This window comes from Polyergus mexicanus, unplaced genomic scaffold (assembly GCF_030449975.1).
Source record: "Polyergus mexicanus isolate NDT 795.1 unplaced genomic scaffold, iyPolMexi1.0 SCAF_10, whole genome shotgun sequence".
Classification (NCBI taxonomy): Eukaryota; Metazoa; Arthropoda; class Insecta; order Hymenoptera; family Formicidae; genus Polyergus; species Polyergus mexicanus.
This window is the reverse complement of record NW_027223330.1, coordinates 8,157,612-8,183,381: the sequence shown is the minus strand read 5'-3', so window position 1 is coordinate 8,183,381 and position 25,770 is coordinate 8,157,612. Positions and strand designations below refer to the sequence as shown.

At 39.8% G+C, this 25,770-nt stretch overlaps 3 protein-coding genes across 7 annotated transcripts in view; all 3 read left to right on the top strand.

The window, feature by feature from the left end:
• Positions 1 to 304: 304 nt before the first annotated feature.
• Positions 305 to 5,446, top strand: Smg5 (Smg5 nonsense mediated mRNA decay factor). 3 transcript variants are annotated; one of them, XR_011447460.1, is made up of 9 exons: positions 305 to 600; positions 1,049 to 1,271; positions 1,443 to 1,607; positions 1,716 to 1,984; positions 2,064 to 2,244; positions 2,337 to 4,089; positions 4,208 to 4,543; positions 4,799 to 5,051; positions 5,169 to 5,446. XR_011447460.1 is itself a non-coding variant. In XM_070303049.1 (8 exons), exons 1-8 carry the CDS (start codon positions 527 to 529, stop codon positions 4,864 to 4,866), a joined length of 3,069 nt encoding a protein of 1,022 aa, XP_070159150.1. In that variant the 5' UTR covers positions 305 to 526; the 3' UTR covers positions 4,867 to 5,140. The 3 variants fall into 3 exon arrangements, 1 of the variants encoding a protein (XP_070159150.1); XR_011447459.1 differs by having other exon boundaries at positions 5,148 to 5,446; XM_070303049.1 differs by lacking the exon at positions 5,169 to 5,446 and having other exon boundaries at positions 4,799 to 5,140.
• Positions 5,447 to 5,908: 462 nt separating this feature from the next.
• Positions 5,909 to 11,058, top strand: Ubqn (ubiquilin). The gene is made up of 7 exons (XM_070303530.1): positions 5,909 to 6,556; positions 6,731 to 6,929; positions 7,098 to 7,386; positions 7,764 to 8,423; positions 8,512 to 8,638; positions 9,022 to 9,154; positions 9,505 to 11,058. Exons 1-7 carry the CDS (start codon positions 6,449 to 6,451, stop codon positions 9,579 to 9,581), a joined length of 1,593 nt encoding a protein of 530 aa, XP_070159631.1. The 5' UTR covers positions 5,909 to 6,448; the 3' UTR covers positions 9,582 to 11,058.
• Positions 11,059 to 11,159: 101 nt separating this feature from the next.
• LOC138937343 (alpha-protein kinase 1) overlaps positions 11,160 to 25,770 on the top strand; it is a 28,542-nt gene continuing 13,931 nt past the window's right edge. For 2 of the 3 annotated variants that reach the window (XM_070303527.1, XM_070303529.1), the window contains exons 1-2: positions 11,160 to 12,117; positions 22,720 to 24,602. In XM_070303527.1, the coding sequence (XP_070159628.1) occupies positions 23,557 to 24,602 (1,046 nt within the window). In that variant the 5' untranslated portion in view covers positions 11,160 to 12,117; positions 22,720 to 23,556. Of the gene's footprint in view, positions 12,118 to 18,074; positions 18,420 to 22,719; positions 24,603 to 25,770 lie in introns of all 3 variants that reach the window. The other variant, XM_070303528.1, reaches the window with a different exon arrangement.

Below are 25,770 nucleotides of genomic sequence, written 5' to 3'. Positions count from 1 at the left end.
GTTTGTTTACCTTTTATAACTTTCAAATATCCATAGTTATCAAACGTAATTCTATGTCATGATGTACGAATATTTAGATACGGCTCACCGGTGTATATTTTTTGATAGATGTATTCCTTTAATCCCAATTGGTCCAAACATAGATGTATAAAAGCGCGGATTGCTCTTATCCAATCTGCAACGTAAACGGAAAGTACGCACTCTTATTTCTTCGCTCTGATTGGTCAATGAAACGCTTCGAAGTGTCAAAACGGAGCACACGCCCGGGAAAGACGACCGAGTGGTGGGAAAGATCATTCCGGACTCCGACATCTCTAGCATCACTGTACAGCGGATAAAAGGAAGTGGGCATTTTACGGATAGCAAGGACACAGCTGAGGGCAGCCGCGTAGCTAACCCAGCGGCAGCGACGACGGGCGAATGTCGGGCGAATTTCTCAATGTGCGAAGGAGATGCGCGTGTCAGGAGACCGCGGGGAAATGAGTAAGGACGAGTCGGCCGATACGTGGATCATGAGTCGCGCAAAATGAGGAAATTGTGTAACGCTGCGGTGGAGGCCCGAACAACGGACTGCCTCGAAGTCACGAGACGTCTGCACAGGTAAGCGATAATCATGCGTGTGAGCCCCGTCCATACCTCGCCAGTAATATCCCCTTCTGAAAATAATTTCATCGCGCTGCGAGTATAAATATTTCCGATAACACCATTCTGGAAGAGCGACGAAGATGACAAAGTCACTTTGGAGCGATGTGAACCTAACCCATCGTCCTATACGCGCCATGCTTGTTTCTTATCATTCGCACGTTTCTCGAACCTTGTGAAAATTTTGCGCCCTCTACTAGATACGATTAATCTATTTTTAGTAAAATATCTAATTGTACGTTTATGTATTATCATCTCTCTTCCAGCATTATGTAATAATAGATAAATATATAAAAAAAAAAAATCACAGCTAAGCATGTATCTTTGATAATTATCTTGCATGATATATATAATATGAACTTGTTAATTAATTCTTTAATGAAACAATATACATTATATTTGCAAGGAGCGTGACAGAGATTGTCAAGAAGTTGGATGAACAGAAAAATCGTGCTCTAACAGTAAGCGATATATTTGTCCCATCGGGAGAAGTGTTACGTGTGAGACTTAAAGATTATTGTGAGAGATTGATATTGAAAGATCCTGTTGGAAATGTGCATAAAATAGAGGAATTATTGTGGAGGAAAGCTTTTTACGATGTTGTTTATACAGCCAAAAAAATTAGAAAGGTAATATTAATAATCTAATATATTAAAATATAAAATTAACAATAATGATATATATGAAAGTATAGTATTATGTTATGTAGAGAGACTATATAGACATTGTATACATTATATTTTATACAGTATTACATTCTATATAAGAATTTTTTTCTAATTCACAATATTATGTTTCAGAGTAACATCTGGAATGATTCGGAAAAAGCATTATTGTCGGTTCATTTAGCAGTGGGTGTGGGATATTATCATCATCTGATACTGAGGCTACAAATAGAATATGATCTAGATCTTGTCGGTGTTGTTGACTTTGCATTCATTCATAATGAAAGTGTTTCGTCGTATGTAAGTAAACATATGGAAAGAGTAGGTATCTGAATTTTTTTTTTTAACACTTTTAACTTGGCGATATAACAAGAGGATTATAAGTAAAAATAAAAATAAATTTAATAGACAAGAACTAAGACTGGACAATTTAAAACTCATACCAAGGAAGTTAAACAGTGTATCATGCGTTTGATCCATCGAAGCTTGGTATGCCTTGGAGACCTGACCAGGTACAAATTAGAATTAGATTCAAATTGGGATCCAATGATAGCAAACAGATATTATAAAATGGCTATAGCCATTGATCCAAATATTGGTATGCCTTACAATCAGCTTGGTACTATAGCGGGCAGCAAAAATTATGGATTGGATGCAGTCTATCATTATATGAAAAGGTTAATATTAATAATAAATACTAATACAAGTAATAAATTATTTTTATAAAAATTACAATCACACATGATTATTTTGCAGTGTTTTATGTTCTGAACCATTTGAAGGAGCAGAAGGAAATTTAAAGAGAACCATAATAACTCATTCTCTCTGTACAGATGAAAACAATTCTGTCCATCATTGTGTAACGCGATTATTTTCTTTATTACGTTTATGGGATTATGACAATCCAAATTCTGATAGAATAAATCAGGAATGCCAGGTGTGTAATCTATACAAAATGAGATATTATCTGCCGATAATTTTGTATAAATATTTTTCGAAATTAGTAATAATGCTTAATTTTTTCTGTAGAATCTCTTAACTGACATAGAGAAATGTTTAACAATGGAACAAATTGAACCAAATAACTCAAATTGCCTTGAAAACATGGATAGTATAGAGACATATCTTCAACATTGCAAGAACAGACCAACACTTTATTTAACCGACGACATGATGTTTAAGATTGTGACAATATGCTTAATGTCAATTTCTAGATTAAAGAGCAAAGAATCTAGCGAAGTGCAGGGTGTTGTTGCTATAACTTTGGCAATACTATCGCAATTACTGGAATTTATAATAACGAGACTGCAAAATATTGTCATAGACATGGCAGTACCTGATACAGAAGCAATTGCAAAAGCAGATATGTATTCTACAAAATTGAAGAATGCACAAGGAAGTCAAGAATTCAAACAAAAAAACAATAGAGATTATACAGAAAGAGAAGATTCTGCTCTGAGCAATGACAATAATGCATTCAATTTAGATGAAACTAACAAAGCAAAGTTATTGGATAATAATGAAATCGTAAACAAAGATCCCAAAAAGATTCGCGACAAATCGAAAAGTCTTCTCAGCAAATTGCGTAGACGAAAAAGAAGAACTAGTTCTGATTCGGACGCAAGCGATATAGAGCAATCAACTTTGGCATCGTCCAGCGACGAGATCAATTCAGATGTATCTGAGACAGAAGAGGATGACGCATTGAGCGAAGAAAATGCCGTATTATCAGATGATAATACCGACGAAGAGTCATCGCCAACGAATAATATCCAGAATACCAAAAATATAACGCAGAAAGAGATGAACGGCCACATTGGCGATGTCATTAACAAAACAGATAACTGCGACGGAAACGATCATTTACCTAATGGCAAACAGCACACAATTGACCGACAAACAGACTCAAAGACAATAAGTGATAAAGATTCCGTAACAAATTCCAGCAGCGTCGCAACGATTACGACGAACGCGAGCTCGAGTAGCACTTCCGAGAAGGACAACAATCGATTATGCGGCGTGAACAATGCTGTCTGTTACACGGCACAGTTGAAGAAACGGAGCATAAAACCGGACGACATTTTGAATATATTGATCGACAAGGAAATGCTTATGTCTATCAAAGTGTGCTGCGATTGGCTGCGAAGTAACCCAGACATTGTGAGGATATGCGCCAAGAGGACGTTGCTTAAGCGTTTTACAATCCTGTTGAATTTGATCAACATGGACACCGAGTCTCTCGTACGAAAAAGCGACGATTTTACGATTCTGTCGAACATGGAGAAACTAAAAGAGTGCGTGAAAACAGTACCTCTACCAGAAGACATTGATCTTAGGGGATTGAATCTGCTGGAAGATGCTCACAAATCTCTCGATTGGCAGATACTGCATAAATATAAAATGAATAAACGGGAGGAGACACTTCTGAGAGCATTGAAGCTAATCGAATTTGGACATCACCTCAGTTCTGTTGAAAATTCAGGTGTGCAATATGATCAGACCGAACGATTATTTGTGGCGACGGATCCGTGTCCCTCGAATGCTTCAAAGGTTATCGGTCTAGACGAAAAGAACTTTGGGCCTGAACATTCGAAAGGAAAGCTTATGAGGCACATGGGTAAATTGTGGTTAAAAGCCGAAGTTCGAGCTCTGGAGAGTCAATTACGATCTCGATTGATGTCGCCATATCTCGTACCCGATCACGAAGCGTTAGCCAAACATACGCCGGCTCTTAAGCGCTTAGTATACGCCAAGAAGTTTATAGTAGTGATTCCCGCAGTTGGTGAGTAAATTTTTTGTTGAAAAAAACGTAAAAGAAATGGAAAAAAGATATCTCATTAAACTTAGCGATACATTATAAATATCACTATTGCTTGATGTACCGATGTTTCTATTTACAGTTGTTTCTGCTTTGGACGAAGTGAAACGTGTAAGCCCCCAGGCGAGAGAAGCGACGCGATGGTTGGAAACACAATTGAGACGTGGCTCAAGATTCTTGCGAGCGCAGAGACCTCACGAGCGTTTGGCGCTCCCATTGATAAAAGGACCAAGACCAAAGGACAAGGAAGCATGGTTGTTTTTCCAGATAATAGAATGTTGTCACTATCTTACTCAGCAAGCAAAAGTTGGTTTCACCGGTGATGGAGAGGCACCAGTTGTAACCCTCCTGACTGGTTGTAATCTGGATGACAGAAAAGCTCTGACTTTTAGTCCTGATGGATTAGCGAAAAGTGCAGGTAGCTATTCTTTCTGTTTTTTTTTTTCTCCCCTTATCTTTAGAACATTGACTCGCATTAATTGTATAATTTATATATATATGATATATATAATTAAATCGATTATCTGTGAAAAGAAATTTTTGTATGGTATTTTCACAAAGTATGTCCTGACTTTAATTATAATTGTTATTATTATATTACACTATCATTCTAAATTAAAATTCTTTGTGGCAAAATGTGATTTGATTTGAGATCTACATTTACTTTATACAGGCATTAATCTGGAGCATATAGAATTGTTTCAAACAAAGTGGAAATCATCATTTAAGAGCCATGGTTGAGCGAAAAAGTCACATGTACGTGATCATCTGCTGTTATTCTCAGCCGATTCTCAGCCGATCGGAAGGCGAGCACGGCAAGAGGGTTGGAAACCCGCGCATATAAAACGGAAAATTGACAGAATTGTACCGCTATAAAATCGGTGCCGATAGAATGTCCTTTTCCGTCACATGCAGAAAAACTCTAAGTAATAAAACGACATTTTTTTCTCTTTCTAATCATTCATATTGTCATTTATGTTTAAAGGAATTGTATTTTTAAGTAAACGTTTTTAAATAATTAGACACCAATGTGTTCTCATCAGCCCTATTATCCATCTGGAGAATTGTAGCTGTTCACAGATGCGAATTAACGTACTACTGAAGAACAGGAAGCATGACATATATTCATGTCCATTGAAGCAATCGAAAGGAACTACATAAATTCTTTGGATAATACTAATTACTTGAAATGTGTTAACTTTATAGATATATATATATATAAAAAAAAAAAAAGAAAAGTAATAGTCTTATGTACAAATTTGATTAGTCATCATTAATTATCAGCAGATATTTTTGCATTCAATGCACTTTCATAGCTCCTTTAATTATTAAAAAAAAACAATGTGCGATGAAAATGTTTATATAAATATATGTTTATATACACATACATTTTGAAATCGTTTTATAATATTGTTTTTATGTTAGATAATATCAAAAACATTATTAAACGAATCTAAAAACTCTAAGATACTTTTCGTGATTTTTCGAGATTTTTCGAAATGCGTAGATATACTTGGCATGATATGAGTCACGTGTGTCGATTGTGTGCGCATATATCGCTGTTTCCCACCCGGGTGCACCCGATATTATAGTATATGTCACGTATACTATAATATCGGGTGCATCTGGGTGGGGAATCGGAACACAGCCTATGATGTATGACTAGTAAGAATACACCACGTATCCGGTTGAATCCGACGTCGCTTGAACGCGTATCATCTTAACGGCGTCGAATGCGCAGGCGCGGCCAGTGCTTTCGCGTTGCGGTAGTGGCAGCGTGACATAACCTAGCGGTTATCGCGTTACTCGTCGATTTACGTGGTTCCACTACGAGGTGCGATCGTGCGATCGAAATTTGGTCTCGCACGAAGACGCAATCGCGGTGATCGCGGTTCTCTTGCGTGACTCACGCCACCGTCAAGCCGCGTGTTTATCGTTATGGCCGAGCGCGGAACGACGCGATACATATTGGTGCATATCGGTCCAGTCTCACAATCCCTCTAGTTTCGCGAGCCCAGAGTCTCGCGAGTGAAAATATTCAACGTAGTTCCTCATCGCTGCGTCGGGCGCACGGGACGTTCGGATCGCGAGCGCGAGGGAGTGTCATCGTCGTCGGGCCGCGGGTGTCCATAATCGAGATATATTTACATTTATACGGTGCGAAATTACGTGGTTGTGAGTCTGAGTGAGAGAGACTGAAAGAAGGATAGAGTGAGAGAGAGAGAGAGAGAGAGAGGGGGGGAAAACGAGCGAGCGAGCGAGCGAGCGTACGTACCGAGAATCGCGCGAGCGTCGAAAGTAACGAGTCATCTACCGATCCAAGATGGCAGAAGGCCAACAGGAGGGTGGTCCAAAGAAGATCACCATTAATGTGAAAACACCGAAAGAGAAACAGAGCGTGGAAATCGAGGAGAATGCGTCGATAAAAGATGTAAGTGCGACGAGGACGACGATGAGCGTCGTTCTACCCGATGCCATTTGACGGCGTATCGCTGCCCTCGTGGCGCATTGCTAAACATCATCAGCTGTCAAATGGATTGGGTTAGTTTGATACTTCGTCTCTAATCTATTCGCTTTTTTTTTTTCCCTCGACACGCACCGACAGTTTAAGGAGGCAGTCTCGAAGAAGTTTAACGCTCAAGCCGATCAATTATGCCTAATCTTTGCCGGCAAGATCATGAAGGATCACGAGACCCTCGGCACGCACAACATCAAGGATGGCCTGGCGGTACATTTGGTGATCAAGGCACCGCGTACCGCATCCACGCAGAATCAGGAGTCAAATTCGACTACGCGAGCGCAGGGTAATAATTTGGTGGAAGACTTTGCTCGTTAGATTACTTATCGAGAATATTTAATCACATTTAAGTTTTAAATGTGTAAATATGTATATATTTATATCGTACAAAGGAATGTTTACGATAATATTAGGAATATTTGTAAATTTTTTATTATTTTATTATTTATTTTAGCTGATGTCGGCGCTAGTCCATTTGGTTTGGGAAGCTTAGGTGGACTAATGGGATTAGAGTCCCTTGGCATGGGATCGGCTAATTTTATAGACTTGCAGCAACGCATGCAACGGGAATTATTATCAAATCCGGAAACAATGCGTCAAGTGCTTGATAATCCCTTGGTTCAAAGTCTGATGAATGACCCAGAGAACATGCGCAATCTAGTTACTGCTAATCCTCAAATGCAAGAATTGATGCAACGTAATCCGGAAATCAGTCATATGCTGAATAATCCTGAACTTCTACGGTAAGCACAAAATGGGATCACAAATAATTAAAATCCGGATAGTTAATTTGAATACAATAGAATTCAAAGTCACGTGTATTTCTATTTTATTTTTTTGATCATTTGATTTACAAATGTATACAGCACGCATGTATTAAAGTCTCTATTTTCTATCAAATATCTATTTCAAATTAAAAATTTTTCAACGGCTATATTTCGTGTTTATTAAATTCAAATTTTTCTCGGTTTTGCACATTACTCAGCTTTCAATGGTTTTTTTTTCTTTTTTTTGTATCTTTAATTTAATAGCTGAAACACTATTTCAAAATTTGAATTTAGAATACATACTTGGTGCTATGCAATATTGCACAATATTGCATATGAAAATTGTTCACTAGGCAAACGATGGAATTGGCACGTAACCCGTCAATGCTGCAGGAATTGATGCGCTCGCACGATCGAGCTCTATCTAATCTAGAAAGTATACCAGGCGGATACAGCGCACTGCGTCGCATGTATCGCGATATACAGGAGCCGATGCTGGCGGCAGCGACGAACGGACGTAATCCCTTTGCCGCTTTGGTGGAAAACAGTAATTCTTCTAATCAGGATGCGCAAAATCCGCAACAGGGGCAGGAAAATCGGGATCCGCTACCGAATCCGTGGGGTCAAAGCCAGAATGACAGCAGTACAGGGCAGCAGCAGGGTCAGAATAGAGGTCTGCTTGATTCACCGGGCATGCAAAGCCTCACGGCGCAGATGATGGAGAATCCGCAGCTGATGCGAAACATGCTGAACGCTCCGTACACGAGATCTATGCTGGAGGCGATGGCGGCCGACCCGGCGATGGCCAGTCGGGTGATCGCGGCGAATCCTTTCCTCCGTGGCAATCCGCAGATGCAAGAACAGATGCGCGCTATGATGCCCGCCTTCATACAACAAATGCAAAATCCGCAGATACAAAGCGTCGTAACCAATCCGGACGCCCTGGCCGCTATCATGCAGATTCAACAGGGTATGGAGCAGCTGCGCACTGTCGCTCCCGAACTTGTGGAAAAGTAAATTTTTTTGTTTTTGCTAATATCACTAATTTCCTGAATCAATATGTTGTTGGCGCGTGATTATAAATGTGCGTACCTATTTTAGTATGGGTCTCACGGTTCCACCTGCGACTACAACACCAAATACAAGTGGTACGAACCCCAGTGTGCCGACCAGTCAACCATCGGATACCAATCAACAGGATGCGTTTTCTCAGTTTATGGCACGTATGGTAAGAGAATCATTTAAAATTTATGTAATTTAATGTTATACTAACTTGGCACACACATTTAACTTTTAGATTTTTAATTTAATATTTTTCTCGAAAAATATATAAAAAGTATTTTGGAATAATATCTTTTTTAAAACAATTGATTCAATTAAAAAATTTATAGATACATATGATGTAGTTCTTTCAATGAAATCAATATTCACTATTTTTAATAACGAAAGAATAAAAAATGAGATATATATATATATATATATATATATAATACAATAAAAATCATTTTCTCCACATTTGTTTAATTAAATGATAATCAGCTTTATATACCTTATATAGCATTACATATACTTCAAATGTGTATCAAATCATATTGTATCTATATGTACTAGGTTTCTGCAATGGCATTAAACCAAGGTGTAGAAGTTGACGGTCAACCTGTACCTCCACCAGAGGAACGTTACAGAGCACAGCTAGAGCAACTTACAGCTATGGGTTTTCTTAATAGAGATGCTAACTTACAAGGTTAGAATTAACATAGTTCTTTCTCTTTTTAAGTTTTTGTATTTTTATATATATAAATATTTGCAATTATGATAATTGATATAACAATTATATTAAAGTTATATTTGCTTGTTTTCGTTTTATTAATGCAAAGATCTGCATGGAAAGACAAATAAATAATTCTTTTTTTATCAATATAATATTTTAGATTTCAGATATTATGTTTGTATAAAATATAGAATATTTATCTTCATGCTTTTATCATGTAAAGTAAATAATGTTTTAATATAATATTTTATAATTTAATATATAACACATTATAACATGCATTTCATATTTAATAATGCGAATACATCAACTTCTATTTTCAGCATTAATTGCCACATTTGGAGACATAAACGCAGCTGTTGAGAGACTACTCTCTAATGGACAATTATCCATGAGCTAACCACCAATCTGTAATACTGTTATTCCGATATTATCTTTAATTTTGTCCTTATTTACCTCTTACGATAAATGTGGGAGATATATAAGGTAACTGGCTGTCGAAAATTATAAACTTATACCTCTTCTCTTCCTTCTCTCCCTTTTTCTTAATTCTGACGGAATACACGCTACTCACTTATTCAATTTGCAGTCTTTCTTATTTAGATTCAGATTTGTCCATGTTTTAGACGGACAGAAAAATGTCGATGGTACGGCCATTACTATTGTCATTTTACACAATTAGTTGTTCACTTTTCTGAATCTTTGTTCTTGGTCTATGTAGCAACTTTGATGTGCTCTAGGTATAGTCGATTTCTTATATTCTAAGATTATTAAAAGAGATTCCCCTCTATTCTGGAATCAATACTTATTTTAGTTATATGAATTTTAATATATTTAAAATAAAAATATGTATATTTTTCACTTTTTTTTTCATTATGATCACATGGCAGATATGAATAATAGGATAGTAGTGCAAAAAAAATTAATTTAGATGAAAAGAACTGATAAATAAAAGTCTAGAATAGAGGATCTTAGAATAGAGAAAATTGGCTGCAGCTTTGTTGATGTCATTTTTTCCGTGTAAATTTCTTTATGAAAGTATGTACGAGCAGATTACGAGTAGAATTGTAATATGATCATGTTCATGAGTGCATTCATTACTGCATATAACTTTATGACTATTTCTTAGAGACATGAACGGAACCCTTGCATGGAAAATATAGATTGCTGCTATTTAACGAACTCGCTTTCTCGGCTTTATCAATCAATCAATCGATCGAGAGTGTATTCCTTTTGCTTTCAGATATCCTGATACTTGTAATCATGTAGCGAAAATATGTTATTTGTACGTTCCAAATAAAAAAAAAATAAAATAAAATAAAAAAAATACGAACGAATATTGGAATCAAGTGGAATGAACGTAATGCTTTTTGCACGGATTTCTTAATTATTTTATATATTGTATATATAAACAAGACATACCTTGGAGTATTGACGAGATTCGCGCGTTATACTCGAAGAGCACGGTTTGACAATTCGTTCTATAATACGTTTTCCATGTAACTTTTATAGGTATCGTGCATATATCAAGAGAGGTAAAAACAACAGTTTTCTTTAACTCACGTACTGGTGTGCATTGTCTCTTTGTTGGTTTAATCCGATCGTAGCATAAAAACTAATATAATTAAGCGTTATATGTCAATATAATACAAATTTAGAAATTTGTAGCGTGATAATGGAGAAACATACGGCATGTAGATTGTTTATAGAGGAATGCGCGTGGTAAAAATCGAACATACAGAATTATGTATGATGTGTGAACTTGAAAGACAACATTCTTAATCGTCGATTAGACCTAAAATATAAGGATAAAAAAGAAAAAAATGATATATGTTGTAAATTATCTTTATTGGAAGAGAGAGAGAGAGAGAGAGAGACAGAAGAACAGTTATATAATTTTAATATTTTTGATTGATGTAGGATTACGATAAATATCCATTGCGCATTATATTATCTTTCATGTGTATTCATTAATAACTTCACTGAAAGACAAGACATTTCTGCTGTAAAAGCGATTATATATTACAAAATAAAGTTATGGTTGATTCTTATTCACTGATACATAGCTATCGGACAATCCCATAGGATAATATAATCATCTTGAAGGAAAATTCGCTTTTTGACAAGTGTGAATTTTGAATGATAGATATTTAATTCCATATACGGGACTCTAATTTGACATGTGTATGTGTGTGCGTGAAAATATCAATTTTATGTGATATATCATTTTCTATATCAAGAAATATTTCTGCGCAATGGCTCGTGTTTCTTTTGGTACGCGGTTGATCAATTTTCCCTCTTCTCCCCTCCACTGTCGCGTCACGCAGTGCGATTGCGCGGGCCGAGCAGTTTGTCCGAAGTTAGTCGACGTTGGGCGCTTCGGCTGCTCGGTTCAGTCCGCGCGTAATCGTGTAGCGTGACGCGTGACGCCGGCTCCGAGACAGCATCTGTCGCTCTCGCGAGCGAGTTTCGATTGACATTTCGCCCCGTGAGAGAGAGAGAGAGAGACCCGTTGCCGAGTCTGCGCGCGCGCGTGTGTGCGGTCGGTATGCGGGCAGCCCCGTTGGCCTGGCCCTCGTTGGCGGTTGATTCGGGCATCCTCTCACGTGCGTACGTGTGCGCGCGCAACTTGGCGTGTGCCTGTGGATAGTTTCATATGTGTGTTCTGTGTGTGTGTGTGTGTGTGTTGTGTGCGTGCGTGCGGGTTTGAAAATTTGAAAAGCGACGTGCGCGAGTGTAAAACCTCGCGGTGCAGGTGCCGCGGAAGGGAAAAGGAAGAGAAAAAGTGATATCCGCGCCGATCGTATAGCCCTTAGGAAAAGGAATTCGCACGTGAGACGAAGAGACGCGATATCCCGTACGATCGTCGTACTACTAACTACTACTATTCGTCGTTGTCGTCGTCAATATAAACCCACAGCGGAATGTGGCACGAGGTGAGTTAGCTCTGCCCGCCCGCCTGGTTTCGCTTCGTCCGATCAGGGACGGAGAGTCCGAAGAGGTAGCTTCTCCTTCGTTATTTCTCTATCTGTCTATCTCTTCGTGCCCGTTTAAAGTTATTTTTTCTCGAGAGAGCGTACGTGTTTTCCAAATCCTTTCGCTACATTGCCGCGGATAGACTCAAAACTTTGAGGGGACGCGCGAAAACCTCTCTTTCTATTTCTTTCTTCTCTCTCTCATTTACTAGCTCGCTCGCTCGCTCTCTGTTCCACACGGCGAGCTTCATTCGACATACCAAACCGGTATATAATTTCGGTTAGGCTATATATTTGTATTACAGATACACACACGAAAATGAACTTTCTTTAGCCCTGCTCTCTTTTTATTTAGTTGCGTTTAGTTGACGCATTTTGTATTTATTAAATTATATCGAAAATGCCAGTTGCCCGTACCCTCGTAGGCATGATAAAAATGTTCCGTTAGTGCGCGCGCGTACTTTTATGCGGACAGTAAAGCCGGTCTCTCTCTCTCTCTCTCTCTCTCTCTCTCTCTCTCTCTCTCTCTCTCTCTCTCTCTCTCTCTCTCTCTCTCTCTCTCTCTCTCTCTCTCTCTCTCTCTCGCTATTTTCGTCAATTATACGCCATTAGAATCCAAATTAAAAAGTTAACTCGATTCTTAATTACGCTTAATCGATTTAATTTAATGAATTTAATTATAATTTCAAGGTTGAGTTTTGAGATTTGAGGATTTTAAATATGTTAAATTGTAAGAAATTTTAAGAATTTTTGACAATTAATGTATTGTAAAAATACAAAAGAAACACAAGACACAAACAAACAAAGACAGAATAACAAATGTAAAAACTGGAAGACATCCGAAGCCGTAAGGCACGGAATAAAAAAAAAAAAAAAAAAAAATTTACGCTTAATCGACTCTGTTTTCTCGATTTGTACTACAGTGCATAAATTGTGATATCGCGATCTATGAACTTCGACCAGTATCATGAAAGATAGCCGCGTTCTTGGCCGTATGTAATTTGCAGAAAAAAAAAAAACAATTGGGTCACGAACGAGATTAGTTCATTACGTCATTGTCATAAAAGTCGGCGCTGTTTCTGACGTTTCGTACCATACCCAAGCATCGCTTACACGACCTGATTTTTCTCTCCATCGTGCGAACATCGCATACGTGTTGTCTCAGTCATACGTCCCCCTCCGTCATTATTATCATCAAATAAACAAATAGACGCTTGTTTATTCTCAAAGAAGCTCCGTTCTAAGAATACCACGCGCGTTATACGATATTGCGCGCGTATCGTATATTTCGCGGATTCTTAATTAATTACATCGATCTTAAATCGTAATGAAACGAACGATCGAGCCCCCGATGACGAAGATTTAATGCGAAGGTTGTCCGGCAAAGGCACTCTCCTTATAAGTTCTGGCTCAAGGTCGGATTATTTAAGAATGCCCAAAGCACACTGACGGGTTGTGTCGTTACGGTTGTCCTTTACGGGGAACAGATAAAATTGGAAAATAGCGAAAAGCGAGTCGTATACGTGCCCTTGAATTTTCCTATAGACTGTCGACGCTCGTTCATTCGCTCGTTTAATCGCGATAAAAGATCCGCGGATTCGCAAGCAGCAGGTGCATTGTACCAACGCGGCACAGGAATGCGCTCCCGAAGGCATTTCAGACTTCTTATTTCTTCTTCTTCTTTGATATAGATACATGTCCATTTTTCTTTCGGACATGTACACATACATGTCTTTCTCCTCTTCACGCTTTTCCCTATTTCTCTCTTTTCTCGTATTTTCTTCGGTTTTTTTTTTTTATTATTAGGTGTACAACTTTGCTTCCGCCGTTTTCCTATAGATGGCTTTAGCGGTAAATAGTGGTCGAAATAAATAGATCATAGACGTCGTGCGATAAACTTGGACATCTGTCAACATAATCCCATAGAAACATTAGTCGATTTGTGTCTGCATCATAAAGTTATTCTCGATTGAAAATGTCAGTTTACGAGCCAAATTCTCGTCATTTGCGGGAGGTTTTAATTTTCTGCTTCAATATGAAGAAATCTGCGGCTGAGGCTCATCGAATGCTCTCAAATACTTATGGTGAAGCCGCTATTAGTGAAAGAACGTGTCGTGAGTGGTTTCAACGCTTCAAGAACGGTGATTTTCATGTCAAGTGGAAGAGAGAAGGTTTTCGAAGATGCAGAATTTTAGGCATTACTTAATGAAGACTCGAGTCAAAGTCAAAAAGAATTGGCACGATCATTGGGAGTGACTCAACAAGCAATTTCAAAACGAATCATAAACGAATATAACCAGTTTTTTACACTAAAGCCTCGAATTTCGGAAAAAAAGGCGGAAGCAAAGTTGTACACCTAACATTTTTTTTTTTTTTTTTTTTTTTTTATCGCGTTAATTATAATAGAATAACTTTACCAAAAAAATATTTAATCGAACATTATTTTTGAATGCAATATTTATTTCTTGGAATCGATCCCTCTCGTATGTAAGCGCATGGTATACGCTGCAACACGATATTTTATTCCAACCTTGTGTCAATCACATGTCGCGACAACGATATATTCAGCGAGGATGAGACGCACTCGTATCTTGTTCTCTATCGCGATCCGATTTGTGGGCGCTCAGTTTCTCTCTTTTTCTTCTGAACTCCTCGTTCTCGGAAATACGAGACGCGCGGGCGTTTCGGTTTTAATACTCGCGCTCCCTCGCGTCTCTCCCTCATCCGGCGAAACGTCAAAGTGGCGGCAGCGTGTTGGCATGCGTATTCATGCGTTAACCGCAACGACGGCGTTGGCGGCGATAATTCTATCTTCTCGTGTAAAGTAAATCATATATTAACGCGCTCGGCAAGCAAAATCGCGCGCAAACAAGGAAAGAACAAAAATTACGCCGACAATCACAACCGAGACTTTACGCGGTTGTCTAAAAAAAAAAAAAAAAAAAAAAAATACGTACTCATGACTATAAAACAAACAAACGCAAATTTTTTAAATGTAAACGTAGCATTAGCGTCGGTAATATCGGAGGGGTACGGTAAAAAATAAAAAAAATTGATTACGATTCAGTAATACTTTTATTTCTTCCTTTATATTGTCAGCTTTAGCGGGTTATCAGAATTTATCCGCGTAAATTTCGCGTTCCCTGCTAACTTCTCTTTTTAACGACAGGGATATTTGTTCGTCGTATAACATACACTTTAAACGATGGCGTGAGGTTAAATTGCGCGCGGTTTTGAGCCGCACGTGGAATTATCCTTTACGGCGTGTGCGGTCGCACGGTATGTCGTTTTGCAATTTTCTCTCCTTTCCCACAATTCTTCCTTGCATTCTCTCCTCTTACCTTTGCCCGATCCTGGCCGACGAGCTCTCCTCCATACTTTCTCATCTCACGAAGCGATCACATTGTTCGAGAATAGATACACGATCTTCTCCACAAGATATAGCCAATTCTATTAATATTAAGTTGGTGCTAATAGCACGTAATTGAATTATGTTTTTCGATTATTATTTTTTATAACTAGCAATATGATTTAGAAAAAAATCGATTAATCAAGATAAAAAATTGGGAGGAGGGGGGATCAGCTATAATAATATATCTCCTAAGAAGCATTGTTCATATTTGTTCGTGAATTTTATTTTTTATATACAGAATGATTAGAGGGGGAAAAAGGCTCCTCTCGTTTATTTTTTCTATCGAAACATAATTCAATCTCGCGGAAATTTCTCTATTCCTAACGATTATAATTTTTGTTTAAGAAAAAAATCGATTCGAACTTATCGTTAGCCAAAAGATCGAAGATAAGAATGATTAAAGAAATATCTGAAGATTTTTGAAACTCGTCTATATATTAATTCAATACCCGCCTGCCCGTTTCTAACTACCTCGTATCCTCAAATTCCTCAATCCGAATGCTTCCCGTTTTCGTGCTAAGGAATGACACGCCATTCGTTCGCCGCGTAGTCTATCGGACCTTAGCCTGCCTGTGTATCTCTCACCTGTTTTCCCGGGTAGCAATGCGATCCCGCCGGCAGGTAACACAGCAAACTCGGGGACCGCTCTTCGTTGTACGCGATTCCGCGAAACAGCGGCGGCGGCGACTAGAGTAGAACGTTCGGTGAGCGCGAGGAAGCGCAAAAAAAACGAGGAAGAAAAACAGGAGGGGAAGGGTCGAGGATCTCGTCATCGCGGAGTGACTCTGTAAATGATTGAGAGAGCGCCCGTCGAGCGTTTCTTGTCTGTGCCATGAAGCAAGCGAGAGCGATCGCGGCCATCATCGCGGGGCGGAGGGGCGAAAAAGGCAGAGAGAAGCCGGCCATAGATAGGGAGGACAGAGAAAGTCAAAAGCAGGCAGAGAGACGGCCCGGCATCGTGACGAAGCAGGAAGAGAGGAAGGGGAATGGGATCGATGGGACCCTAGCTTGCGTCCATTCAGCAGGCACCTGCCACGTTAAATTCAGCGGGGCCCGTACGTGCAGGGGCCCCGTTCTCGTATCGGTCTGAAATGGGGGAGAAGAGCGAGGAGCGTCGAATACGCAGGGCGAAAGGGTATACGCGAGGAGGAAAGGGCAACGCGGTGAGAAGGAAGAAGGAGGAGGAGGAGGAGAGGAAGGGAGGGGGAGGGGGGGCTCTTGGTGTGTAGGTACATCTTTCTTACGTCACTGCGCTCTCGATGCGAGCATCGTTCCCTTAACCGTAGCAGCGGTTCAAAAAAGCGGAAGAAAAAAGGAGAGATATCACGCCGATAGCATAACCCTCTCTCTCGTCCCTCCAGCTTCTTCCCTTTCTCGCCCTCGTATAAGTAGTCGCGGCCCGTGGAGCCTCTTTTCTCCCTTACATTCTCCTCCTGCCACCCGGCTCCTCCCCCCTCTCTCTCTCTCTCTCTCTCTTTCTCTCTTTGTTTCTCTCCCTGCTCTGCTTGTCGCATTCTACATTGCCCTTTCTCTTCTATTCTTTCGCATCCCTCTATCCTCGACTCTGTATCCCCCTCCTCCCTCGAGGTTGCTGGCATCCGAGTCAACTGTACCTTGCAACTGTTATCTAGGCAACGACCTTGCCTTCTCTATCTCTCTTTTAAACTCTCCTCTCCCCCTTTTCTCTCCCTCCCTCCCTCTCTCTCCCTCTCTCTCTCTCTCTCTCTCTCTCTCTCTCTCTCTTTCTCTCTCTCTCTCTTTCGTGCCCTCTTACCGCCGTGTCGAGATTCGACTCCACGACCGGATCCTGGTAATACGTGCGTACGTATACTGGCGCGAGGCGCAAGTTCATCGGTCGGAAAATCATTGACCTTGCTGCAGATCTAGCCGGAATAGACGATCCCTCCAGTGTCTATTTAGACCGATCGCGACCGTTACGTGGAAACAAAAACAACCGGGCGAACTTCTGCTCTAGGCGAGAGCATCGATTCACCCCGTTAGAGCTTCACGATTCGATATCGAATAATCGTGTGATGGAACGGGTCGAAACGCATCGTCTTGGCGACACGCGGTGCGTAATAAAATCGTCGGATATTAAAACTGATATCGTCTCGATACGGAGTGCTTTCGCATTATAACGTTACAGCGACGCATCTTCCGGGAATCGCACTCGTTACGCGATCATTAGGAAATCGTTAACACGATTTCACGAGACTTGCATTCACATGATGGTATACGAGAGAAAGAGAGAGAGAGAGAGAGAGAGAGAGAGAGAGAGAGAGAGAGAGAGAGAGAGAGGCGCTTATACAGTAAGAAATAAAACTTGTATAAATATATGTTATCCGAGGAAAAAAATCATTAATCAATAGGCAGTATAATGAAAATTATTAAAACATTTATCATCAGATTATAATACGAATCATACACGCAAATCGAAACAATGTAAAAAAATTGATTTATTTTATAATTATCGACTTAATCGAACAGATGTTGAAATTTTTTACAGGATAGATTTTGAATTACGTCAACTAACCGACAATGGAAAATCTGGAAATACATCTTTGCAAATCGCGACTCGATATGTATTTTTAAAACGATAAGGCAATAGTCGATGAAGGGAATGGCGATGATAAGAATATATGCATTATTCACCTTTGAGAGGGATCTATTTATCTCGTAAATATCGATCGCGAGAGAAGAGCCGATCGTCGACCGCGAACGTCGACGGGAAATAAAAGGAGGAAAATGATGACGCGACCGCAACGGAAGATGACCAAGTTGTGAAATTGGATAAGAGTAGCGAGCAGATAGGACTTCGTTCGCGTAGCCAAAAGAAGCCTCACACATACACGTAATCCCATAATAATTTCTTTGACTGCGACATAAGCGCTGAAATAACATCTCGCAGAATCTGCAACTGGAAAAAGAAATACGGATAAAATAATTAATCTCTTATCCTAAATTAAAATGTTTATTCCATTTCTCTGCGATATAATAAAAGGATATACAGGATGTCCTAGATCACCCCTTTTCTTTCAAAAACTAAGCATTTTGGAGAAAAAAGTTTTGAACAAATATTGTATGGTTTTGAGGGGAACATAAGATGGTGTCATTGGTTTGACCTTGGATGGCATCGTTAAGGTCAAGTCAAGGACATCTTTAATTTCTTAAATGGAACCCCCTATTTTTTATTGCATATTCTTATAGCTTACCTCGAGAGCTTTCTAAAACGTTATAATAAAGTATTTTTTCATTAAGTATCAATTAGTATAAAAAAATACTTGTTTTTAAGAAAATTATTTACAATGTATTTTTTTAAACAATTATTTGTTTTTTTTTTTTGCACTAATTGATTTGTCTCATTATTCTGTACATAAAAGTATTACGGTAAGATTATCGAAAACTAAATATTTTACAAGATATTTAATTTTTTTATATCAAAATATGTCAGATTAAAATACAAAATAACTCAAAAAGTACTTAATGAAAAGATACTTTATTATAGTGTTTTGGAAAGCTCTCGATATAAGCTATAAGAATACGCAATAAAAAATAGGGGATTCTATTTAAGAAATTAAAGATGTCCTTGACTTGACCTTAACGATGCCATCCAAGGTCAAACCAATGACACCATCTCACGTTCCCCTCAAAACCATACAATTTTTATTCAAAACGTTTTTCTCTAAAATGCTTAGTTTTTGAAAGAAAAGGGGTGTACGGGTGGTCTAGGACACCCTATATAATATTTTTCAATATGCCAAATTGATTCTACTAGTTCTTTGTTAGACAAAAATTATGGTTCCATCTCTTGAGAAGAAAAAAAATTGCTTCGTTAAAAAAAAAAAAATCTTTTTACTCTCTCTTAAATATTTATTTAAAATATGTAGAACTTATTTAAATGAAAGTTTAATATGTCTAAAATTAATTTTAAGTTAACTTGTGTAAATTGAAAAGTATCAATACAGGATAATGAACTTGCGAGTAATCAATGCAAACGCGATATGTAAGCGAACGTCGTTCATTCTAATTAGAGATTCCCATCGCGATGGGAATGATGATAATGATGTCAATAGCACCGTGCCGATAATATCGTGGTTGTCGCTAATAAGCGACTTCCTCGACCTCCGCGCTTCTCTGTTTTCATGCAAATCACGCGACCGATGGGGAATCTAAACGTATTTCGTATCGACAGGCTAGTGATTCGCGTCATTGAAATCTACATGTCATTTTCATTTTACAACCACTCGTCTTTACCAATGTACCTGTCGATTGTTACTTTAGCGAAGGACAAGTGATCAATTCGCTAGGCACACACGGGCATATCGATTAACATGAAGACATCGTTTGGAGTTCTGGATACGAGACCGATGGCACATGCAATTTTTATACTATTTTAAGCCCCCCGCAAGAAGCTATCGATAAAAACAAAATCGTATAATCCTGTCGTCCGTCCCTTGCAATTTTGCAAAATTTTATTTATCAAAGCCCGGACATTTTACATCGTTATCCGATATGGAATTCTATCGGAGTTCTACGAAGTCACGTGAGCTTACACGCGCGCAGATATCGATGCGGCGGAGATGCGCTTTCCGCCGTGAACGGCAGACTGAACGTCCGGAATGCGAGCGGAACCCGTTTCTATGAGTCAAGCCTATTGACAACAGAGAAGGAAAGAGAGAGAGAGAGAGAGAGAGAGAGAGAGAGAGAGAGAGAGAGAGAGAGAGAGAGAGAGCTGCCCGCGGCCCACGATAGCCAATCTTGCGGTTCTGGATCGTAGCACGCGATCCGATGTATCGCGCGGGCAGCACGAGAGAGGAGGAATTTGCGGGATCGAATCACGTTACCGCGAAGATCGCCGTCGATCGGGATGCAGGGTACCGTGACGACGAGATGCACGTAGAACTGCATTTAACGTATAATTGGTTCACGGACGATGAATAACACGCGGCTTTTATATATACACACACACAGGGACAGATGGTTCTTTTACAATTAAATAAAATCGCGCGCGCGTTTATGCTATTCTATACCTAACCAGTGGTATATATAATGAATTTTCGAACCCCTTCCCCGATCATTTATCACATATTTATGCCACGAGTTAGAAAGAGAAATAAATTTAATCCGAGTTGTCGAAACGATTATTTAAGAATAATGCGAAGTAATGTATATAGTATATATACACAAGGATCGAAAGTAATTTTATAAAAGTCAATTTTTCTTGTTTGTTTTAGAATACGCAAAGAATATACGAGGCAAGGAATATATTCAACAAAAATTATATTTTTTATATGGAAAATAATCAATCCTGCGCGAGTACATTTTTTTCATCCGACGTCACGATGGAATTTATCGATCTGGAATGACAGTCTCTTCATAATTCGCAGTGTATAACGGCATGCTCAGTACATATCAGTACATTTAATCGTTGTGATGTGTGCCATAGATTGACACGACGACTCTTTTTTTTTTGTTTGTTTGTTTTCGCGCTTTTATTTTACTTTTGTATTTTTCTTAGCTTCGTTAATACCTAACGATACATGATCGGAAGTTACTTTTATTATTCTAACAAGATGTAGGACGATGGATTGTATATATATATATATTGTAATTACATCGTAAAATTATCTTTAATTGTATGAAATATTTGTTTGACGGATTTAGAATCTATTTTCTCTTTAAAAAATTAAAAATTAATTATTATTTCCGCGTATCTTAATTTTTTAATAAATTAAATATTTGGATAATTAAATTTCGAATCGATATTCTAACAATATAAAGCTTGAATTGCGTGAAACCCGATTGATTTAAATTTAGCAGAGATTATTCATTAAAAATTCTTCAAATTGTGTAACATATAAATATTATACAATTAAATAATTTTTTAATGAATAATCTGACGCATTTAATACCACATTTGATTTCATGGGTGGATTTCTAATCGCAATTTCAAGACGCAGAGTTGTATAGATAACTCTACATATAATCCGTTAGATATAAGTAAAGAGAGGAGCTCGCGTGACCCGCTCGTGCCGAGTGAGAGGAAATGTATGAACAATATCTATGAACGGAGCACCCGGGAGAGAGTCCTGCGCGCGGTCATTGAAAGTGATAATAATAACACAAAGTACGTATCGGCGCGATTGTGTCCCGATAGATCGCCCAGTTTTCCGCCGCGATTTGCTTATCTCGCGCAACGACCGGCAATTTGTCTTCGTATCCCTCGCCTCGGCCGCACTTGGCTTCGCATCGCGGCCTTTCCGCAAGCGCGTGCACCGCTAAAGGTCATCGTCTGGTCTAAGTGTTACGCGCACCACCGTGAGATCTTTCTAATTACGCCGCTGGGATTCTCGGGATTTCTAATCTTGATAGGGTTCGTTATGCATTTAACACGCTTTCGAGTTTTATACGCAAAGAATAAAATATTTTTCGCGAGCAAAAATTTCAAGATATTTATTGTATATGACCGTTGGAAGAAAGATGTCGCGCAGAAGTAACGAGATACGATTAGTTAGAGAATTGAGAAAGCAGATGTTGTGGAATTATAAAATAAGCGTTAAATCTGAAAAGCTGTTTACGCTCTGATTGAGATGTGTGTGATGGAAAAAAATTGCGACGATGGCTTTGATCCCAGAACTCTTTAGCGTTATATTTATTATGTGTTAGTCGTTAAGGAAATAGTTGCGCTATAAAACGTTCCGTCACGATGCGATCGCTTTACAGTCCGTTAAAACGAAACAATTCTTTATTTGTCAGTACTTGAGAGATACTCTCGCTTGCTCGCTCTTGCGAAAAGATTCTTTTATAATTTCCATTTAAACGATAGCTTTTAGCTGAATTCTAGCTAAATAATTGTGATTTTTCTCCTTATACATTGAAGCGGTATAAAATTTTTTAAATTTCATTTTTTGAAATGAAAACCCTCGCGTGTGATTAATCGCGTTTCGTCTCGCACAAAACTTGAGAAAAGTCGAGAGAGAGAGAGAGAGAGAGAGAGAAATTTTTTCCTGAGCTTCGCCGCCACACTCCGGGTAGATTATACCCCGTATCTATCCTTCTTTTTACGGTCCGAGTATTCCGACCGACAGTGCAGAAAGAGAGAGAGAGAGTGAACAGTCAGTTCATTAATTATTTCCTCCGACCTGTTTCAGAGGCACCGCCGGCACCATCTCGGGAGCCATGCCGGTTGACGAGCTCGCGCGTATCCGACGAGAAGACCGAGGTGGTAGAAAACCGAGCTTGCAGCCGCCTTAACGCACGCACGCACGACCGACCGACCGCATCGTTTTGCCTCGATAAAGAGAAGGAGAGTGAGAGAGGACTCCCTTCGCGAACCGACTCGCGGATCATGCCCTTAACGAAGCACGTTGTCGTCGCATAGTTCCGCGTTGCGAATCCGATATGTGAGAGAACCGCCGACTGATGGATGTCGTCGCCATGGTGGAGCAACTGGTGTGCAGCAACTCGCTGAGTCCGGGAACGTAGCGCCCACATAAGCTTTGTGGTTCGCACATATAAACGTACTTCTTCTAGCTGTAAGGAATTAATTACAGAAGACGACGAGAAGGTATTTCCGGCTCGAGAGACGTTCGCGATAAATGATGTGCCTTTACGGTTTTAAGATAACGAAGGTAGAAATTAGGCCTAAAGATTGAAATCAACGAATCGCGTGTTACGAAACGACGAACTTGCAACCTTAATGAGCAATATATTTCATTGCGAAACATTGACGGGCGGCGTAATGAAGAGAGATATTTCTGACGTATGAAGAATCTAGATTGAAAAGAATAAAGTCGACGTATTACGAGTTAGTGTGACTTGGAAACGATATGACGAATCTAATCTGAGAAAAATTGAAGTTAATAATTAATGTGACTCGGTGTAATTCAGTAGTTTCTTCCGTCACGTAGCCGTCATGTGAGGATCATCGGCATTGGGAAGAAAAGAGAAGAAGCCTCATCCCGCGTGACACCAGCGAGTGTCGAGTAATGCTGAAGCACATCTTGACGGGGCAGCCGTCGTCAACGGGCTCCAGGCATCATCACAATGATTATCAAACGAGCTCGGGCTCGTTGCACGGCGGACACCATCATCACCATTTGCACAATAACTCGCTGCATCAGGAGCAGCAGTCGCAACAGCAGCAGCCGCAGTCGCAACAGCATCACCACCATCATCATTACACCGGAGGCGCTGGGACGACGCGCGGCGGTGTCGCCGGACATCGCGGTAACAACGGCGGAATCGATGTATACGACTCCGTGGTGCAAAGATCGACGGCGTCGAATCCGCATCAATCGGCGACGACGCCGTCATCGACGCACCGGCATCCGTTGAATCACTCCCAGCTGAGCGTCAACAATCTGTCGCAACGCTTGAACCACTCGCACGCACTCAATGTGTCGACGCTGTCGACTTCCAAGCACTCGGTCAACAGCGTCAGTCCGGTAGCCGGCACTAATGGTAACAATAACGGTGCCAACAATAATAATAACAACCATAACAACATCTCGGTTGCGAGTCAGCTGGGCCATACCGTCATCTCGCAAACGAGCGCCTTGCATCAAGATCGGCCGAAGGCGAACGGCGGTCTCGACATCTCCAGGCTGTCGCGGTTGCCGAGTCAAACCACACCATCACCCGCACCTGCCGCACCTGCGCTTCCTGTTGTGGCCGGCCAGGTAGCTGGCGGGCCGACGGTGATACCCCTCAATGCCTCCTGGTCCTCGTCCCTGTCCAGGAATCTCCATCGGAACGACGAAGCAGGCGTAAAGGAGATGCTGACGAGCCTCGGACTATTGTGTCTAGTGTCTCTACTTCTGGCTCTGCTCTCCGTTATCTTCCTGCTGAAAATCTCGCCGCTTACGGTCACGTCCAACAGTCTCATTAGTCCGGAGGAGTTTGTCATTGTTTACGAGGTCACCCTGGCGTTGTGCGCTCTCGCCCTGTCGCTCAACTTATGTTGCCTACTGGTTTGCGCCATACAGTTCCTTTTCGCGGTGAAACTCGTCAAGACTTCGTATCAGGGACATCGGTAAGTCGCTATGACTCGTAATTATCACTTTTCTTTGACATTCGGAAAGATCTATACTAAGATCTAAACTAGTTCTATTATTATCATTACTATTATTACAATTAAGATCTGATATCTTGATGTTGCTCAACAAAAATACTTTGGATCTTAATAGGGTAAAAAGATTCCGAGGCCGCTTACGGACTTATTAATCGGCGAAGCTAACGGTCAATGACTAATGAACGAAATGAAAAGGACCGATACGGCGGTGCGCCTGTGCGCGTTTGACACGCTGGAATCCAGTTCAATTATTTTTAAGCTCTAATGGGAGGACCGCCCATCCCGCGCGACTCGATGCGGGCAAACCGAAATTCGCAATTAATTAATGCGGTATAAAGGCGATGTTCTTCCCGCGACCGGCCCATTCGGAACGATCGGCGCGCAGTAACATCCCCATCGTTGTCTTGTGACCTCTGGACCCGACGTTACGAAATCGTTTAAAGACCGATTCACACTCAACACCACACAGTTCGAATAACAAGATCAAGGTTTATTCATTTATTGTGTGAATATTTCGCTCGTTTTTATAAATTTTAATCGTTAATTACTCGTATACAATAATATAATAATAATAATATGAAAATTAAATGTGAAAATATTTAAATGTATCGCATTGCGGAAAATTTTATGCTCGCGGATTCCTTTATACGTTCGGTAAAAGAACGGACATCGGACCCCTCATAAACCTCCTTAAAACATGTTAATAAACGATTCGTAATCTTGATTCGACGCAACGCGAATTAGCGCCGATATCTTAGCTAATAAGCAGTGCGTGAAAGAAAGAAAAAAATGACGAAAAACCGGACAAACATTATTGCTGTTGCTGTTATGCCGCCGCTATTGCTTCAACATTATTTTCCACGTTCGAGCGAAATTATGCAAACCGGGAATTTTGTACGAATCGGAGAATGCGGCGCAATTGCATTTTTTTTCCCCTTTTTTTAGCATCGACTGTATCGCGCTGGATTATGAAAAATTTTATTGGTACTCCCTTGTTAACATTCTTAATATATAAGCGATCATGAATATATTACATTTTCGAATTCTAAAATACTGCACTTCATTTGAAACACTTTCATATAACATTTAAAGCTTATAAAATCGTATATTTTTAAGAATTCCAGATTTT

Excerpts from the sequence above, each read along its gene's own strand:
- Smg5 (XM_070303049.1), top strand. The coding sequence starts at position 527 with ATGAGGAAATTGTGTAACGCTGCGGTGGAGGCCCGAACAACGGACTGC. Across the intron at positions 1,272-1,442 it reads CAGCCAAAAAAATTAGAAAG|AGTAACATCTGGAATGATTC; the intron begins GTAATATTAATA and ends ATTATGTTTCAG. Across the intron at positions 4,090-4,207 it reads AGTAGTGATTCCCGCAGTTG|TTGTTTCTGCTTTGGACGAA; the intron begins GTGAGTAAATTT and ends TTCTATTTACAG.
- Ubqn (XM_070303530.1), top strand. The coding sequence starts at position 6,449 with ATGGCAGAAGGCCAACAGGAGGGTGGTCCAAAGAAGATCACCATTAAT. Across the intron at positions 7,387-7,763 it reads AATAATCCTGAACTTCTACG|GCAAACGATGGAATTGGCAC; the intron begins GTAAGCACAAAA and ends ATTGTTCACTAG. Across the intron at positions 8,639-9,021 it reads CTCAGTTTATGGCACGTATG|GTTTCTGCAATGGCATTAAA; the intron begins GTAAGAGAATCA and ends TATATGTACTAG.